Source organism: Ochotona curzoniae, unplaced genomic scaffold, assembly GCF_017591425.1.
Source record: "Ochotona curzoniae isolate NIBS_2020 unplaced genomic scaffold, NIBS_Ocur_1.0 contig_1014, whole genome shotgun sequence".
NCBI classification, from domain to species: domain Eukaryota; kingdom Metazoa; phylum Chordata; class Mammalia; order Lagomorpha; family Ochotonidae; genus Ochotona; species Ochotona curzoniae.
Genome location: NW_024464920.1, coordinates 9,756,455 through 9,776,192, shown reverse-complemented (window position 1 = coordinate 9,776,192; position 19,738 = coordinate 9,756,455). Strand labels below are relative to the sequence as shown.

The 19,738-nt window shown below is 39.6% G+C and overlaps 1 protein-coding gene across 4 annotated transcripts in view; it reads right to left on the bottom strand.

Annotated features, from left to right (window-relative positions):
- NTN4 (netrin 4) overlaps positions 1-19,738 on the bottom strand; it is a 116,182-nt gene that overhangs the window by 37,285 nt on the left and 59,159 nt on the right. For all 4 annotated transcript variants that reach the window (XM_040980569.1, XM_040980554.1, XM_040980561.1 and 1 more), the window contains 2 exons: positions 8,423-8,549; positions 6,337-6,525 (listed from right to left, as the gene is read on the bottom strand). In XM_040980569.1, the coding sequence (XP_040836503.1) occupies positions 6,337-6,525; positions 8,423-8,549 (316 nt within the window). The remainder of the gene's footprint in view (positions 1-6,336; positions 6,526-8,422; positions 8,550-19,738) is intronic.

The window sequence follows — 19,738 nt, the reverse complement described above, 5'->3', positions numbered from 1 at the left end:
TGAGAAATGAGGAATCAATTCTACAGAACAAACCTTCTAGGATATCGTCTTTCCAAGTTGTCTTCTGTAGATGTGTTTACTCTACTCATATAATAGCATTGCTTTTCAATGTGTTTCATAGAATACTGATCCCAACTGATGCTGATTACACTGCAGAAACCTCAAAACTCTGTAGCACATTTATAATGAACAATTACACATTAGGCTCAAAGAAATCATTCATTCATCATTTCTTAAAAATGATGGTTACAGAAAAATTTCTCCTAATATAATTTCTCCTAACCATCTCATGGAAATTAGTATTCTGTGGATTAAACTATGAAATTACTATTCCACAGAAATAGTTATCCATATTTCAGTTTTTTTCTTAAAAAATCTCTATGTAGTTTTTAAAGTTGTAAGTCTGTATGCACATAGAGAGAGATGTAAACTTTGGTTAATTTGGATGTCTAAACAAGATGCTGCTTTGAATAACCACTTTTTTAAAAAATGATTTTTCTTACCTTGAAAAAATTGAGAAGCAGGGCCAGGCGGCATGGCCTAGAGGCTAAAGTCCTCACCTTGAACACGCTGGGATCCCACATGGGCGCCAGTTCTAATCCCGGCAGCTCTACTTCCCATCCAACTCCCTGCTTGTGGCCTGGGAAAGCAGTCAAGGATGGCCCAAAGCCTTGAGACCCTGCACCCGCATGGGAGACCCAGAAGAGGTTCCTGGTTCCCGGCTTCGGATCGGCGCAGTACCGGCCATTGTGCTCACTTGGGGAGTGAATCATCGGACGAAAGATCTTCCTCTCTGTCTCTCCTCCTCTCTGTATATCTGACTATGTAAAAAAAAAAAATGAGAGGCAGAGAAACAGAGGCAGTGGGGTGGGGGGTGGGGGAGGGAGCTCCCTTGTCTGTTCATTCTCTAAACATCCCTAATGGTTAGGATCAGAACAGGCTAAAAAAGTTGGGAGGCAGACAGGAGCCAGGAATTTAGTCCATGTACTCTACATGGGTGACTGGGACCCAACTACTTGAACTATCACCTGCTGCCTCTCAGGGTCCCATCAGCAGAAAACAAGTTGAGAGTAGAGTTTGGACTCAAATCCAGGCACTTGGATTTGGAATGTGGGCATTTTAACAGAAGTGTCAACCACCAAGCCAAATTCCTGACCCCTACAATGCAGTCTCAGTTTTCATGTTTTTATCCCTTGGGAACTTTGCTAATCTCCTATCTGTGCAGGAGCAGAGGTTCTGTATTTCTAATTAGCAACCAGATGATGCCAATGTGCTGGTCTGTGGACCACACACCGAGTAGCAGGTTGCTTTTCCGCCTTGGTAAGCACAGTACAGCAAATATCATAAAATTGTTATTTTGAATAACATTGTACATGTTGTTGCTGAAACCACAGACTGAGATAGTTTAAATTTTTAAAATATCAGCTTGTTTTCTTGATACTACCTTTCTCAAAAACATGGGCAGCAGGAAAGGGAAGACTTCTAGCTACAGCAGTGTCTCTGTCAGCACCTAGCAGGAAATCTGTCCCACTAAAGGCACTTATTTATCATGACATCTATTATCAGAGTTAATAACTGAAGGAGTAACACAGACTGCATCTGCAAAGGAAGGGATTAATGATAGGAAAAGTTTGCTAAACAATAATAAGGAAAATGGTATAAAATATTGGCAGTCAAGCCATGTATTGGTGCGTAGAGAGAACTGGATATGTTAACATGTGTTGGGATATACTGCGGGCTTGGAAAAGGGAAGGGAAGGACCAGACTGTAGAGGGCATGGCCAGAGGAAACCGACCTGGGGGAGTGGACACAGAAGCCTTTGCCACGTATACAGCCAGGGAGAGACTTAAAGTGAATGCAGGAGATAGACATTCAGCAGGGAATCTATGCAGCAGCTTGAGGGCTATGTAGAGCCAGAAAGGAGGAAATACAGATCTTCCCAACTAATGCACCAGCCTCCTAAAAACTGTGTTGGAAGATACAAATGGGTATCAGCTATTGGCAGAATTTCCCACTTGGTGCATTAAGTCCCACTTAAGGATTTGCTAACTAGGCATGACAGGCATTATGACTTCTTAGTGTGGCTTCCACCTTCAAGTCTCTCAGTAACTCAGTGACTCCCATGATGACGCCAGGATTTGAGAAACTCATCCAGACAACTACATACCAATCAACTTATTCTATTTTAAGATTCTTTATTTTAAAAAGATTTATTTATTTTTATTGGAAAGGTGGGTATACAGAGAGAAGAGACAGAGAGGAAGATCCTCCATCTGATGGTTCACTCCCCAAGTGGTCACAATGACTGGAGATGAGCCAGGAGCTCCTTAGGGTCTTTCACACGGGTGCAGGAACCCAAGGCTTTGGGCTGTCCTTGACTGCCCTCCCAGGTCACAAGCAGGGAGCTGGATGGGAAGCAGGGCCCCCAGGTCAGAACCGGTGTCCATATGGGATCCCGGGGTGTGCAAGGTGAGGACTTTAACCACAATGCTATTGTGCCAGGCCCAAGATTCTTCAGTCTAACACTCTCCCAACTGAGCTATTTCGGCGCAAATAGGCCCAAAATTTTTTTTAAAGAATGTCTTAACATGGCCTTGATGAAGTTTTTATTCAATGGTCTTGTGCTATTTGTCTTGTAATGCTTAGATACTACCTATGAACATCAACTTCATGGAATCAGATGTTTATTGCTGGCTATGGCTACTTGTGGGCAGACCTGACTACGTGAGTTCCTCTGACTCACCCACTGTGATGTCCAGGAAGAAGGCACCCCTGGCAGTCCATGCAATCTCCCTGCTGTTCACGCTCTCTAACTAACACAAGACTGAGCATACTTGTACATGTGCATGCATGCCAGTATCTGCCTGTTCCACATATCTAAAATGGAAATTTTGGATAAGATGGTGTCTCTCATGCCCATAATTGTAATTCTCAGAAACTAGGATCTCAAAGACATAGTAGTGCTCACTAAAATTTGCTGAGTGAAAGAATACCTTTAAAAAAAAAAAAAGATGCAAAACGCTCCAATTTATTGGTTGTAAAAGAATGTTAAGACACTTCCATGGTCTGAAAAAATAGCCAAAAGCTGTATATCTAGCTTGTTTAGCCATATTCTTATATTTTCTTTATTTTTTAATAGGACTTGGGGGACCAAGACCTATAAAACTTGCTCTATACAAATCTCTAAATGCACATTATAAGAAATAGTGCCCACTAACAAAGACACTGCATCTAATCTCTGCTTTCATGTTCCTTTTGTAAAACTCTAAAACCATGAGTGCTTGAGAATTTAAAAAGCCAGAGCTGGCAGCTTTTTAAGATTTATTGAGAGTATATGAGCCATAGCTTGAGCATAAAACAGTAACAAAATCCCCAAATAAAATAAAACCCAAAAGACCAAAGGTATGTACTTTGGCTTCAAGTCTGGTAGTGAATCCTTTCTTCTTTATTTTTTTTTTCTTAATTAGTGAGATTTAGCATTTAATTAAGCTGTTTCAATTCTTTGTAGATTGAAGTCTTAAAAAGCCAATAATTTAAAAATTGACTAGTAAAATGGAAGGCAGTGAATAAGATGCAATGCCTTCAAATTTATTTAAATTACACACCATTAAAATATATTGCAAGTATATGACACGTCCCTCATTAACTTATTGCGATGGCTCTGAGTCCCCTAGAAAATAAATACCAACATGTTTGGGCTAGCAGTCAAGTTCCTCTAAAATCTAGCCTAATATATCTTCAAGAGACTTCTTTCAGTATTCTTCTTGGTTTTTTAGTTTTTACTCAGATGAAAGTGACTAGTTATTTGCTATATCATCACATACTAGAGGCTCAATGAACTCTTAAAAACTTTCTTTAACCAATGTAAAATTTTGGGGCCATCATTTAGACTCCTATTTCTCCAACTATTGTGCATCTGAAGTGCCTGAAGAATTTGTTGATACCCAGATTGCTGGGCCTATCTAGATTCCAATCTAGCTGATCTCTACGTGGGGGCCTGAGAATTTGCATTTCTAACACAATTCCCAGATGATGATTTGCTTTTAGAATCACTGGTTTACTTGCAAATTTCAACAGAAGTTAAATGTATGTCCAATACCAACGGAGTCTTAACAGACTATATGAGATCATGCCAATGTAATGCTCTAAAACCTTGGACTGGCTCATCATTCCACTGCTAGTAAAAACTGGCTGGCCTAAGTGGCCTTGAGGCAGCCATCGGTTGCCCTTCTGTGTGTCCCCAGTCACTTCTCTAATCTCATGGACTACTGTCCCTCCAGTGCCATTCTGATGCAGCCATGTTTACTTCGGGCTTTTTCCTTTGACTCGCTAAGTACTTTCCTGTCTTTGGACATTTGTTCTTACTACACCCTCTATCTCGAATGCTCTTCTCCAATTAAATATTGGACCAGTTTCCTGAGTGCTTACAAGCTTTTGCTTATTTCACCTTTCCAATAATGAAGCCTACTCTCAAAGTCCTGTTTGATACCCACCTTGCCTTCTTCTTCCTAGATCAAACCCTTGACATCCTGAATCCCAATTCACTTGTTTTATTATTTTTTTCTTTGGCAATACTAGCCCTTATTATTATCTCACATATTACATATTTCATGTATTAATCCTATTATTGATTAGTGTTTCTACTATACTGCTGATTCATGTATTCTACTGGAATAGAAGCTCCTTGAGGGCAGAGCTCTTCCTTTAGTACTGGGCATGTGATAGGAACAATGAATAAGTATAGTGGATACACTATACAATATACCGTTTTGAGTAACTGCTATATAGCACCTTTATGAAAATGGTGCACTTCAAATTGCATGTTTTCAAAGCAGTGACAGTCAACCTGTAGTGGGATAATCCTACCCTCTAGCTTTTTGAATAATAGTTATTATAATGCTAGTTTCCATTTCTTGAGAGTCTACTCCATGACTACAATGTGTTAAATGTTACACATTTTTCGCAGGAATCAAAATGGTGATGGATATGTGCATATAGAGGATATGCACATACAAATTTTATTTTTAAAATATTTGTTTATTTGAAGGAACATCAGAGAGACAAGTAGAGGCAGGAACAGAGAAGGGAAGCTAGAGAAGGCGAGAGCTTCCATCTGCTGCAGCTGGCTCACTTTGCAAATCGCTATGCAGCTGTAAGTGGCAGTGAGAGTATTTAATAGAGCTCTGTTTCAAACCTATTAAAATCAGAGCCTGAGCACAGATGAAGAGCAGGAACAAAATAGAATTCTCAAAAAAAATGTTGTGACACAAATACAAGTTTGGAGCTTGATGGTGAAGGCAAGGGTGCCATACGTAACCTTCCATTCTTGAAGAGATGAAGCCTGGTGCAAGGAAGCCCTGGCAAGTTTCTTGGAGCTTTTAAATGTAGCTTTAAATATGTACTTTTAAAGATCAACTTGGCTTTTCCTTTAAGAAAAAAATACCCTCAAGGTTTTCAAAGATTATTTTCCATTGTATTGCTCCTTTCCTGTCACTGTTTTTGGCCTGGAACATGGAGTCCTTGGTGGGGACCAGAAGGGTATGACCATCCGTCTCCATGAATAGTGTAGAGTGACTTTTATTGTCTAACCATTTCTGAGTTGATTGACACATAAATTCCTGTGTGATTAAATGAATAGTCCGTCTACCATTGACTGTCCCCTCCAAGCTCTGCTTGCACCCCTCAGGGTCATTTGTTGCAACTGTTGTCACATGGATTGTATAGGTCTTTGGAAACTCTAGTCTTTTAAAAAATCCTTTTTGGGATTATGCCAACCAAGAAAGTGAAAACTATTCTGGAAAGAGTTTAGTATTTTGGGGGAACAATATGAAATTATTTTGTAATAAATCAGGATACACAGTTTTTATAACATTTGAGTAGTACCAACCAAAAAGAATTCATGGTGAAATTAAAGCCTGATATATTTCAAGTGTTCAAGTTCACTGTGGTGATTTAATGACTCAAGAGTGGACAATCACTCATCACTTCATTAATTTGAGTCCATTTTTTGTCTGTGCCCTACTCCTAAATGTAGTCTTAGGATCATCTTAAGCACCTCAAAAAGTCTCCCTTTTGGTTAGCCATCTAGTTTGTACTATTCCAGGAAACAATTTTACTTCATGAAGAGTGAACAAGATTTTTTTTAGGACTACTGTACAATTTGTCACTTACCTGGTTGAACACTCTTGCCTTTTACCAGGACTGATGTCTGTAAGAATATTGTCTGGGCATTTCATGACTGGCCCCTCTCTTGGGCCAGCAAAGAGAAAATGGGAAATGAGTGAGGAAGAGTCATCTCCTTTGCGCACATCATCCTTTTTTTGAATGTTGGATTACCTTTGCAAGCATCCGGAGCAGAGAAGGGCCTCCGGAGGTCACGGTAGAAGCCTGGCTTACAGCGCTGGCAGTGCTGGCCTTCTGTGTTGTGCTGACAGTTGTTGCACACGCCACCGCTCTGGTTCCCTGATGCCTCCCACACATTGATGTCAAAGTGGCAGGCATCAGCATGCCCGTTGCACTTGCAGGCTGGAAAAAAGGAAGCAGGCAAGGAGCACAAGTAATTAAAGCGATAGGCCCTGCCATATCTAGGAATTTAGAAAAATAACAGTGTGGATGGATTATTTCTTATTTCAGTTCTGGTTTTTGAATGGTGGAAGAGACTTAATGCTTTCCTTATAGAAATGAATACATTGAACACTCAAGCCTCACCATCTCTGTTTACCTTGCATCCCCTTGCCTTCAAGAAGTTGCTTTTGTTTTTATCAGTTTGTTGCAGATCATTGTACTTTTTTACTATAGGTGGGTTATTTTTAAAACTGTTTTAGGATCTGCAGGGGAATCAATAGACTGTGCATATTATTGGATTGATATGTATCTTGAAAAACTATTTAAGTGGCTCCCCATAACCCCCTATTTTGATAGTGACACTTCTGTTTTCATTCTATTATGCCACAAGGGTCATCACTGTGGGGTCCTGACCTTACAGAGGAAAGCAGAAATATTCAGACATTATGTGAAAGTGACAACTCATACTGTAAACACAGACCTGAAGTCATGTCCATGAATGGACCTGGAAGGAAATTTCTGGTGGATAGGGCATAGCCACTTGGCAGGTGGATTGATTTGCCCCTCATGCAGTATCCTTCCTCCACTGTTGTTGTTATTGTCAATATAAGGAAATCTCTTACAGACACCTCAGTTGTTTTTTTTGAAGAGGCCCACAGTATTTCTTATGTAACAATGTCTCAAAGGTATTTCCATAGCCAGCAGTGAATAATAGCATCAGGTGACAAGTCTCTGGGCTCCTTCCTGTATTTAGATGTGCACTGGTTTCCGTGGAAAGAACCAGAATGGCACTCTAGGCATGTAGGAGAAATTCTTGAGATTCTCTTGATGAATGACTTGGAGTAAGAATCCACAGACTTTTCCGTGGAGGTCAAATGCACTTGAAATCAATGTTTGTGCTATTGTTTTTCATTGTTTCCTTGATGTGTTATGATATTTGGATAACCTCATATCTTTAAAAAAGCATATTATAAGATAATTTAAGATTTATGCTCAGAGGAAATCCTTTACATTTCCTAGAAACAAAAATAAATCAGCATGATTCCAAACTGTGTATGGGAAGAGTTTGCACAGCCTTACCCACAGTAGCTGACTTGAAATCCTTGTGAAGCGCAAGCTTCTAAGGGGAAACACTGCAGGCGTGTGAGTGTTTTTGAAAATTCTACATTGAAAGCTTAAAAATGGAGCATGTTTCCGTGTCTTTGATGCTCCTGTCTAATCTGCAGACTTAAACCCCAAATTAGTCTGGTATTACAATTTCCCTCTGCATTTACAGCTTTAATTTTACACCTAACCCATCCTTTCAAGTATTAGAAGAAAAAAGAAAAGGCATTATGCTCTTATGGAAATAGTATCTAATTTGGAGATGCAAGATCAAATCCTGACTGTGCCATGTACAAACTTTGGCAAGTCACTTAAGTTTACTGAGCCTCAGTTTCCTGATCTTTCAAATGGGATTAACACCACCTGCTTTGTGGGGTTGTTTTGAGAACAGAATTCAAGATGTGGGCTATTTTCTTGATGATGATCCAATATCTCAGCTGTTAAAGTCTAACTGTAGACTATAATCCACAGTTGCTCTCAGGTCGCCTCATGTTTTTATTATGTCAGAGTCTCAAGGCATGGACTTAGGTTCCATCAAGTGTCCAAACAAATAGGTAATACCCTCTTGGCGGAACAGTCCCTTTACATCTTCTCAAAGAGTAACTGTTTACAAGAGTTAAAGTCATCGTGTGCTGTGATGTGGGCTGTTTCAGAAGTTACAGGATCTATCACCCGCCACTTGCAGCACCCATGAGTCCACAGATCAGCTTACTTTACAAAGAAGGCTTTTGAGTTTGGTGGGCTTGTTACTTACTTCTGCACTCTTTAGGAGCCCCTGTTCTGCCATCAGCTGCCTCCCAGGGCCGGTCATTGTATAATGGCGCACAGTGCTGGCAGTGGCTGCCTGCTGTGTTGTGCTTACACATACACTTCCCATGAACCTACAAACAATAAGTAAGAGCTATGAGCACAAACAGTGTTAGGGAAGAGTGTTCTTCCCCTGTCTCCTCTCATTGCTTGAGATATTCAGTCACTTTTCTGAAGAAGATAACACTCAAGAGATCCTTGTTTTTAAAAGAAGTTTTTATTTATATGGGTGAGAGGCAGAGAGACCGGGGAGAAAGAGGCAATTAGACAAGGAGAGAGAGAGGCCCCACCTGCTGGTGCATTCCCCAAATGCTCACCATGGTCCGGGCTGGCCAGATCTGAAGCTAGGATTCAGGTAATCAATCCAGATGTCTAGCATGGGTGGAAGGAACCACACTTTTTGAGCCATCACAATTGCCTCCCAGAGTGTGCATTAGCAGGCAATTGGAATCATGATCCAGAGGAGGTTATTGAATCCAGGCACTCCAATATGGGAAGCAGCACCTTAACCACTAGACCAAGGGTCTACTACAAGGGAGCCTTTCTTTAGTGCATCTTGTGATTAACTAAACATATCAAGCAATATATTTCTTGTCTGTAGACTATATGACTCTAATGGACAATTCTGAGTACTGGATAAATATTTAAGTATAAAAATTTTGAAACATTTTATATTGATTTCAGAGGCAGTAAGATAGAGATAGGAGCAGAGGAGAGGAGAAAGAGGGGAAGAGGAAGACAGAGAGAGAGAGAGAGAGAGAGAGAGAGAGAGAGAGAGAGAGAGAATAAGAACTCCCATTCTCTGATTCACTCTCTGAATGACCACAGTGGCCAAGGCTGGGCATAGACCAGAGCTAGGAGCCAGGATTATAACCTATGAGTGACAAGAATCCAATTACTTGAGTTCTCACTGCTGTCTTCTAGCATCTGCCTTGGTGGTAGGCTGAAGTCTTAGAGCCTGAGCCAGGAATTGAACCCAAGCACTATAATTTTAGTTCCAGATTTCTTAACCTACTAAGATAAATGCCCACTCTCAAGTGAATTTTATTACCTTTACAACACTATTCTTTCAACAAAGGTAGTACATCTTCAAATCTGTAATTCAATCACAATGTGATATTAATGTCAATATTTAAAGCACATATTTACAATACTTTAGAAATATAATTTTGGGCTCAGCACAATGGCTCAATGGCTAAATCCTCACCTTGCAAATACCAGGATCCCATATGGGTGCCAGTTCGTGTTCTAGCTGCTCCACTTCCCATCAGCTCCCTGCTTTATGGAAGCAGCAGAGGATGACCCAAAGCCTGTGGCCCTGCACCCACATGGGAGACCCAGAAGAAGCTTCTGGCTCCTTGCTTTGGATTGACTCAGCTATAGCCATTGCAGACACTTGGGGGCGATCTTTTTTTCTCTCTCTCCTCTCTGGAAATTTGATCTGCCTTTCCAGTAAAAATAAATCGATCTCAATATATATATTTATATATATATATATATATAGCAAATATTATATAACAAATATATAAATATATAATAAAATATATGTATATATACAAATATATATACACATATAATTGTATTTCAACTTTATTTTTCACATATTGAGATTTTTCATTCCAGTTCATATAATATTTTAAGGCTTACTTGTATAATGTACAACTTAATTGAATAGTCACCTATTTTACTGTTAAAATATACTCATTACAATATTTATAGTATTTTAAAGGTTAATATTTAATTATAACTGGTTTATATCTACAACACTAAAACAAATATGCTTGTGGCTAGGTATTTTTGTGAATCTTTAAGTGTTTCCACTGAATGTATTCCCAACAAGTAAAACTGAAGGGTCAAAATACACACAAGTTAATCCTCAGAATTCTGAATTCATTTTGTTATAATCATGGATATTTTCTTTGGATCTAACAACTCAGCATAGTTGAAGGTTGTTTATTAAAATGTTATACATCACAGGAAAGATTGCATCAAAATTCTTAGGGATCTGAGAATTTTTATACTATTTATATTATTTTAACTGATAATCTCTAAAAATTCTTATTTTGTATCATCTGAACTATATCTTCATAAATTATGAGTTCAAGTGCCAGGATATATTTATTGAGGTATAATGCCATGTGCTACAAGTAGCTCAGGATGGTGTTCATGAAGTGTGGAGCTGTAAGTTTGTTTTATCTTAAAAACAATATTAAAGATAATAAAATGAAGATAAATTATGCCAGCCAGTTAACAAATATTTAATGAATAGCTACAAGGGTGAATTGCTATGCTAGGTCATGTTTGATATACAAACATGTCTGTATTGTACAAACATAATTTCTTGTAGTTGGACAAAAAAGACTTAGGGAAAAAATAATGAGGCAATGCATAAATTATTAAGATGTAATATTGTGTTGAACTTTACTAGAGACTGAAGTCAGCATAGTCTGGATGTTCCAGAGGGCTTTAGGAGAGGGGATGAGATGTGGGCCTGTCTTTGAGAGATGGGTACATTCCCAACAGGCAGAAAGAAAGATGGTTTCCAGGAAGAGGGGCAAAGTGACCCGAGGTATAGAGAATCCGTGAGCAAACTTTATTTCCATACCTCTAAAATACTTGATAGCAACAACAAAGAAAAAGGATGGGGGGGTTGGTGACGAAAATCAACATGCACTTTGAGCGGTCTAGCTAAAGTGAGTCCCTGAAGTAAGTTTCAACAAACCTAGAAATAGTAACATCAATACACAATACTATTGCTTAAGATGGCACTCAGGTGAGTTATAACAGCTGAGCTAGCACTTTGTTTTTTTTGGCCAGCATGTTTTATGTATTTAATTTTAAAAATTTATTTCCTTATTTGAAAGGCACAGAGAGAGAGATTCTTCCATTCACTGATTCATTCTCTAAATAGCTACAGCTGCCAGGGCTGGGCAAAACCAAAGCGACTCCTGAATTCCATCCAGGTCTTCTATGTGGGTACAATGGCCCAAGTAAGTGGGTGATTCTTCATTGCTTTTCCAGGTGTATTAACAGGGAGCTGGATTGAAAGTGGAACAGCTGGGACTTGAACTGGTGTTCATATGGGCTGTTGGCATTGCAAGTGACAGCTGAACCCCATGTGGTCACAATCCTGGCCTGTCTCCCTTTAGTATACTCTTTTTTTTCTAAATTTTTAAGATTTATGTATTTATTGGAAAGTCAGATGTATAGAGAGGAGGAGAGACAGAGAGGAAGATCTTCCATCCGATGATTCACCCCAAGTGACCGCAACAGCCGATGCTATGCCAATCCGAAGCCAGGATCCAGAAACCTCTTCCAGGTATCCCACACGGGTGCAGGGTCCCAAGGCTTTGGGCCGTCCTCAACTGTTTTCCCAGGCCACAGGCAGGAAGCTGGATGGGAAGTGGAGCTGCTGGGATAAGAACCGGCACCCATATGGGATCCCGGAGTGTTCAAGGTGAGGACTTTGGGTGCTAGGCCACACCGCCGGGCCCCCTTTAGTATAGTCTTAACCTACATGTTTAAGTAGGATTGGGGCCAGGCATCATGATGGCTCAGTGGCTAAATCCTAACCTTGCAATGTTGGGATCCCATGTGGGCACCAGTTTGTGTCCTGGCTGCTCCACTTTCCGTCCAATTCCCTGCTTATGGCCTAGGAAAGCTGTAAAGAGGCCCAAGTCCCAGGACTCTGCACTTGCATAGCAGACCTCAAGAGGCTCTTGGTTTCAGATTGACTCATCTCCGGCCATTGCGGCCATTTAAAGAGTGAATCGGTAGCTGAAAGATCTTCCTCTCTGTCTCTCTTTCTCTCCAGAAATCTGATATGCATTTCAAATAAAAATAAATTAATTTAAAAATAAAGTAAGATTAGTTCCTCGGAGTAGGGTAATGTTGAAAGAATGTTTAAGTATTTTTATGGATATTCAACTAACACGATAGATTCAATTTATTGGTTTTGGCCTTGGAATTTCCAAGTAGAGGTTAAGCTATAATAACTCATCTTCTTGGGCTTCTTTTTGTGATCATCTTTGATGTGAACTGTTTAAATGTAGAAGTCCCATGGATTTCTCCTTTCGTACATTGAGGCAAGCTCTATAGATAGATTTGAACTGAAGTTCAGGTTGCTGCCAGAACTCAATTTCTACTACTCTGTATAAAATGTGCAAGCTTTTCATGCTAGCTCCTGGATACCTGAGTTTTCCTAAGCTTTTTTTGAAACATGTGAAGTAGAGACACTTCAGTCCTACTGCCTTCATGAAATGTTTTACTCAGCATTCCCTTTCATCATGAAAAAGCAAAGTCCTTCTTATTGGATAGCCGCTAACATGGTAATATTCTCTGAAGGCTCTTAGTAAAAGCTGGACATCTTCTGTTTTATTTGTGATCCTAGATGCTCACTTCAAACCAAATGAAGTCCTCAGATGAACAATTGTGTAGGAAAAAACAAGGCAGGAGAATTTGGTATAGCGAAGGTGTAACGTTTGTAGCTGAAAGAAATAGCACAAGAGAGATTAATAGCAAAAACTTCTGTGATTGTATAAATCCTATGCTGTATCAAAAACAAAACAAAGAAAGCAAGACAAGTATACAAAACACATAGAAATAACTGGCTAGAGCAGAAGTCAGCGTCTTGAGTTAACCTGTCCCTCTGCCATCACTGTTGTGATCTTGGGAATGTAGTATAGAAAATGTAAAGGAATGTAAAGTAAGTCTAACAGAGACCAAGTTAAAGAACTAGTATCTCTATAAAACTTCTCAGACTAGTCCCTGAGACTATGTCTTGAAAGGTACACATGATTTTCTTCAGAAGGCAAAGACAAAACACCAATGACAAGTTCAAGGAACAGTCGATAAATAAACCATAGGTATGTGTGGGAGAAGAAGATTCAAACCAGATCATAGCACACTCTATGAACATCAGCTTTATCCCACCGGCAGTATGGAACTACTAAAGACTTGTGAATAAGGAAATGATTGAAAACTTTACTAGATACACTTCTTTTTCCTCTTAAAAAATGCTAACTCCCATCTTGACTGTTAATGTTCTTTCTTTCCCTTCCCCTCTCAGTTTCTTCTCTACATTTCGCAACCTCCCACCTCCCATTTACAACTTCCATTAGCCAATGGTACCCATAGATGTTTTCTGTTAATATCAAGATTTTTAAATTGTAATTTGATTGACTACCTCTTTTTTATTCTTTCAACTTTTTTAAAGCAACTATTTATTGAGCATGATGTAAGGATAAATGCTGCCCAAGTGGTGTTTGTTGTCTTTAGGGAATTTCGACCATCATCATGGGTTCCGTTTATCAGGTTTGCATTTGGAAGGCGCAAGGGCTGTTCAGGTTTGCACCTAACTCCTGGCCTGTACATTTCAGCCTTCATGAGGCCACCCATTTTCATGATCACAAGGTAGTGCTGGATAGATCAGTTCCGCCCTCTGCAGTTAAGGATTTTAGAACATTGCCTTATTCCCACATGCCAAGGATTCATTTGTGAACCTCCCAGGGTCTGCAAGATGCTAACCCAGCAAATTTTTTTGCACACAGAAAAATTCAAGGAGCTGTCATTTTCAGAATGACCAAATATATCTGTAAATCATTACCTAGACAATTGGAAACAAGAAATCCTTCCTCAGCGATACAACTGTTGCTGTTCAAGCTTGACAGATCACCCACTATTTGATTCTCGTGAAAAATGTGCAAGTAAAACGAGGTCTTCATTTTGAAAAAAAGCAGAAAAAGGAAACTTGAGTAATAGGTTAAACCTTGCTCTTGTTTGGTACACAAACAGAAACTAGACAAAGAGCAGGGAAATGGAGGTTTAACTGAAGAGTGGTGTTTGGCTGTGTAAATGGAAAATGGGATGTTTTTATCTTAATAACAAGACTATGGCTCCCAATTATCAAGAGGCATATAGAAGCTTGGACATTCTCTGGGTTTAAACCCTTTTGCTTTGCTAAGGGCATTCTGTTGATGTTAAAAAGCATTCATACTTGTGTCTGAGTTTGTTGTTGATACGCAGCTCCTTGCCAGTCATTTTCTTGAGCATATCTGTCTTACAGGAAGAGATTCAGAATTCCTGGAATAGCATGTTCATTCAAAGACTTTTGTACTTCTGTGACAGATACTATATATTAAAGTCAAATAGACATGGAAAAGAAAAAGTCACCTCTATATATCCGAGGCTACCTGCTTCAGAATTGAGGGTGAGGTGAAAAAACTACATTTAGATCCATCGTTGAAAGAGACACAGGTCTGGCCGGCAAAGGCTACATTTTAAATGCTGTTTCTTTAGGGGCAGAAGGCTCTTGGGAGTCATCAAGTGTGACCACGCAGGGAGTGGTAGGATCTGGTCACTGACAGAGAATAAGGAATGGACAACCACTCATCAAAATATGACAGAGTATTTCAGAGGTGGATGGAAAACTGGCTTAGACAACTTTCAGTGTCTTTTGAGTCCTTACTGTGGACACTGGTTGGTTGTGGGTGATTATCCTTCATCTTTACCAGAGAGCAGGAGTAAACAGCATATAACTGATTCTGTTCCCAACTCTCCAAGGCAGAACTGGAACATGTCCAGAATTATCTGAAAACCAAACAAGGAGGAGCTAGGAGACTATTTCTTTTTTTTTTTTTCTTCCCAGACACTACCTGATGTGACACCAATGGAAAAGTAAAGAAGCATTAATAGTCTCTGAAGAAAGATAGATTTTAATGTTTATGCATTGGCTCTATTATAAATAAGATAAATTCCATTTTTTCCTTATTTCCATCCTTCTATTTTCTTTCTTCTCTACTTTATAGGTCCCATTGGTTGTAATTAATTGTAGACTAAATAATCTTCTAGGTTTTTTTTTCCAAATAAAGATTACTTTATCATCTGGTCATGTCCACCACAGACATTCACCATAATGGAGTTATAAAAGCAGCGAACTGACTAATGCTGCAGATGACTAACATGAACAAAACTCCTTTAGGAATGTCTGATAAAGTTAGCTTCCTAACTGCTTTCCAAAAAGGAAGGGAACACTGTTTTATGTTTTTTTTTTTGGTTAAAAATGATAATAAAAGTAAGTGGAAAAAGTAATTTTTTTATAGCTAAGTATTCAGAAACTATTGAATTTCATAAATTGTATACTTTCTTTGCACTGCTGTACCATCGTTGCTCATATACACGTGCTGTTATTGAATTCCAATGAAACATGAATATTCTTTTATACTGTGATTGGAACTTGGAAACAATATTTGTGAAAAGAAAATACAAATCAAGCTTATTTCATGAACCAAAGAAAAATGCCCACTTCACGGCAGCTGCAGCAATTCAAAGACCTCTACTTGGCTGTCTCCCATCCAAGTACTAACCAGGCCCGACTCTGTTAGGCTTCCGAGATCAGACAAGATCGGGCGCGTTCAGGGTGGTATGGCTGTAGACTAAAAGACCTCTATTTGGCTGTAACAAATGATTTAAGAAAGTGGCACAATGCTATGCAGCAACTCAAGACCAAACGTGAGGTAAAACCTGATTAATTTCTAAAAAAGATAGTATGTCCCTTTTCAAGAAAAGGATTAACTTGTAAAAGAATGAACTTCTTATGCATGAAAGAGATAAATTCTAATAACAGGCTAGCCTGTTACAACCTGCTCCTCTTATGCAGGACAAAAAACATCCACAATAATAATAGAACACAACCTTTGAATAGAATGCATTGTAAGGAAAACATGCCTTTTCATTAGTGAATCAAATATGCTCTTTTCCCATCATAGTTTTACATGTTTTAATTTAAAAGAAGAAATTGGAGTTCTGTGGTGAATACGAAATGCTTAAACTGGACCTCAAAAAATTTATGAAAGTATTATAAGACAGCTATGAGTGGATTTCAAGCATTGTTTACATCAAAGTAAATTTATCTTTCCATTCCGTTGTGGTGTGAACTTTTTGATGACCTCTCCTATTTGAATTTGGTAGAAAATCAGGGTGGGGCTGGGAGGCTGGGTAAGGACATTGTCAGAAAGGGGCAAAGTAATTCTGGTCAATGTTCCAAATCATTGCCCAAGAATATATTAAAGGAAAAACAAAGCTGTACAGTTTACTCTTTGGTCTATATTGGAATCACAGAAAAAATAGCCATTCCCAGAAAGTGCAGACAATAAAATAAAGAAACAGGGAGAAAGCAATTATTAAATAACAAAAGTTGGCTAGCTCTTCACACACTCTACCCCCTCCCTTGCTTTCCAGTAGCCTGAAATGCTTCCAGGAGATTCGTTCTTTACTTCTGGAATGATGTTTTAGGCTCAGGAAAGCCATACAAAAATGCACTTTTTCTCAGCAGGGGAAAAAATCGTTAGATTATTTTTAAAAAGCATGTCAAGTGGCTGGTTAGCTCAGTTGGTTAGAGCATGATGCTAATAAAAAAGCATGCCAATGGGGATTATAAGCAGCTATTCTCAATCCTAGATCTGGATCCTGAGTTGCCTCAGGGAGACAAGGACTTTGTGGGGAAGGGAAATGGAATATCTTAACAGGAACAACTGGGCATTCTTCACTAATATGGCCAGTCCCTGGTCTGACAATCCTAGAAAAATGAATGGATACAACCAATGCAAATTCCACAAGAAAATGGCTTTCAGGGACTGGTGCCATGGTGTAGCATACTAATCCTCTACATACAGTGCTATGTTGTCATTCCATATGGGTGCCAGTTCATGTACTGGCTGCTCCACTTCCAATCTAGCTCCCTGATGAAGGCCTGGGAAAAGAGCAGACAATGGCTCAAGTCCTTGGGCCCTGCACCCACGTGGGGTACCCCGAAGCATCCAGCTCCTGGCTTTGGAGTAGCCCTACTCTGGCTGTTGCAATTGGGAAGTGAACCAGTGGATGAAATATCAATCTCTCTCTCTGTCTGTCTCTTTCTGCCTCTCTAACTCTGATTTTCTAGTAAAATAAATAAATCTGTAAAAAGAAAGAAAATGACATTCAGCAAGACTGCACAAGAATTGTAACTTTATCTGCTTCTCAACACTAGAATGTAAGCTCTTACAGAGAAGAAACAGTGGCCAAAATTTCTCTGACTCCCCAGGAACTTGCATATAGTAGATTTTCAATAAATATGCATTATTTTTTTTTTCATTCTGTCATTGTGTCTTTAATGGGCTATTGAGAAGCTAGCTTGGTTACACCTTAAAGCTGTCAAGGAAGCAAAATACCCGTGATGCACTTGAAACAGGTGAGAGATGCTTCTAATTGCCTGTGGCATCCATCTGTGGCCAGAATGCTTCCTTTACATGGTATGATGGCTTATTCATACTCAGATGAGGAATGAAATAGACACATTCTCCATAGACAGTGGTCATCTCTTTCCATCAATGATAAGCCCAAGGAACGCCAAAGAGTCATGGGGGTTGTGAACAAATCGTAACATTAGTAATGATAACTAATACCGAATAGCACTTACTGTGTACTAGGTACAGTTCTAGGTCTAGAGTTAATATTAACTGATTTGATTCACACTAAAACCCTATTAGGCAGGTGTAATTGCTATTGTCCAATTTGACAGAGCAAAGGACAGGAAGACCTGTTTCATCTCCAGCAGTCTAATTCCAGAGCCACTGAGTTCCTCTCCCAACTATGCTATGTTAGGATCTTGAAAGTGGATTTTTTAAAGATTTATTTTTATTGAAATTCAGATTTACAGAAAGGAGAGACAGAGGAAAACACCTTCCATCTGCTGGTTCACTTCCCAAGTGGCCACAATGGCCACAGCTAAGTCAATCCAAAGTCAGGTGCCAGGAGTCTCATCAGGGTCTCCCACACAGGTACAGGATCCCAAGGCTTTGAGCCTTCCTCTACTGCTTTGCCTAGGCCACAGGTAGGGAGTTGGAAGGGAAGCAGAACAGCTGGGACATGAAATGGTGCCCATATGTGATCCTAGCACATCAAGGCAAGAACTTTAACCACTAGGCTATCAAGCTGGGCCCAGGAATGGATTTTGAGGAATCTATTCATTCAGACCCCTTCAGGGTGCTAACTAAATAAAAAGAGTGGGTCCCAAATCAATTTGTCCAGGAAGAGTTCTTCAGGGCAAAAGTGAGAATTGGACTCACCATAAGGCATTTCATGGGAGCAGTTAAGCGGTTTTTCAGGTATGTGGATATGGAATAATTGGCCCCAATTTCCCATACCTGATGAGTAACTTTGAGGCAAGTAGGAATAGAGAATACTTGTAGATTCTCACTGGTGAGATATAAAATCTGCCTACACCTTGAACTTCTTGAACTCCTTGGGAATTTTCTAAGCTACTGCAGGTATGAATTCATCCTTATCCTGAACTGTTTTTGAACAAATTTACCAATGGAGATGGCAACGGGAATATGAATGAACTCTAATGAAAGAACTGGTCTTACAGAAAGCACCTGCTTTATTTTTTGTACTAATCCTCTTGCATATGACCCTAATAGAGTAATAACATCTGGTTGTGTGATGACTTTCACAGCTAGTTTTAATGTATGATATGAAGAATCATAGAACACTGTCCACAACCTAATGGTTCAGGTGCATTTCTAGGTGAGCTCATTGGCTTATTCTGCTTTTTTCATGCAGAAATGCTTGTATCCCCCCCCCCCCCCAAGCTTTGATTTCTGTACTTAGTTAAAAGTTTACCTGTGTGTGCTATTTACCATCAGAAATCCAGAGCTGAAGGGATTTTTGGCAGCATGTACGCATACACACACACTCAAAGATACACTATTTCTAAATGCAAACACAGTTGTGTGGTTTGAGGTGTGGATGCCGATTCCAAGGCTGCCTAATGTTGTGGTTCCCCAGATCTTTGTTTTGTAATTTTACAGTTAGAACTAAGAACTAAATTCAAGTTTTGTGGTCTTTCAACATGCAGCCTTAACCTCTTTTGTAAAAAATTTGATAATTGGTTAGGAAGAAAACAAACCCCCTCCACTCATTCCTCTGCAAAGAGGGAGGCAGAACCTCCTGGGTCACCAGAAGCTTACCTTGGGACTTTGAAACAAATTGCAGAATATATTTGAGCAAATCTTGTTAATAAACCACCTTGCTTCAAGAGCCAGGAGTGAGGTGGGCTTTTGGTGCAATGGTTAATGCAGCAATGCTGGGCCAGGTGTGGTGGCCTAGCAGCTAAAGTCCTCACCTTGAATGCTCCGGATCCCATATAGGCACTGTTTCTAATCCCAGCAGCTCCACTTCCCATCCAGCTCCCTGCTTGTGACCTGGGAAAGCAGTTGAGGATGGC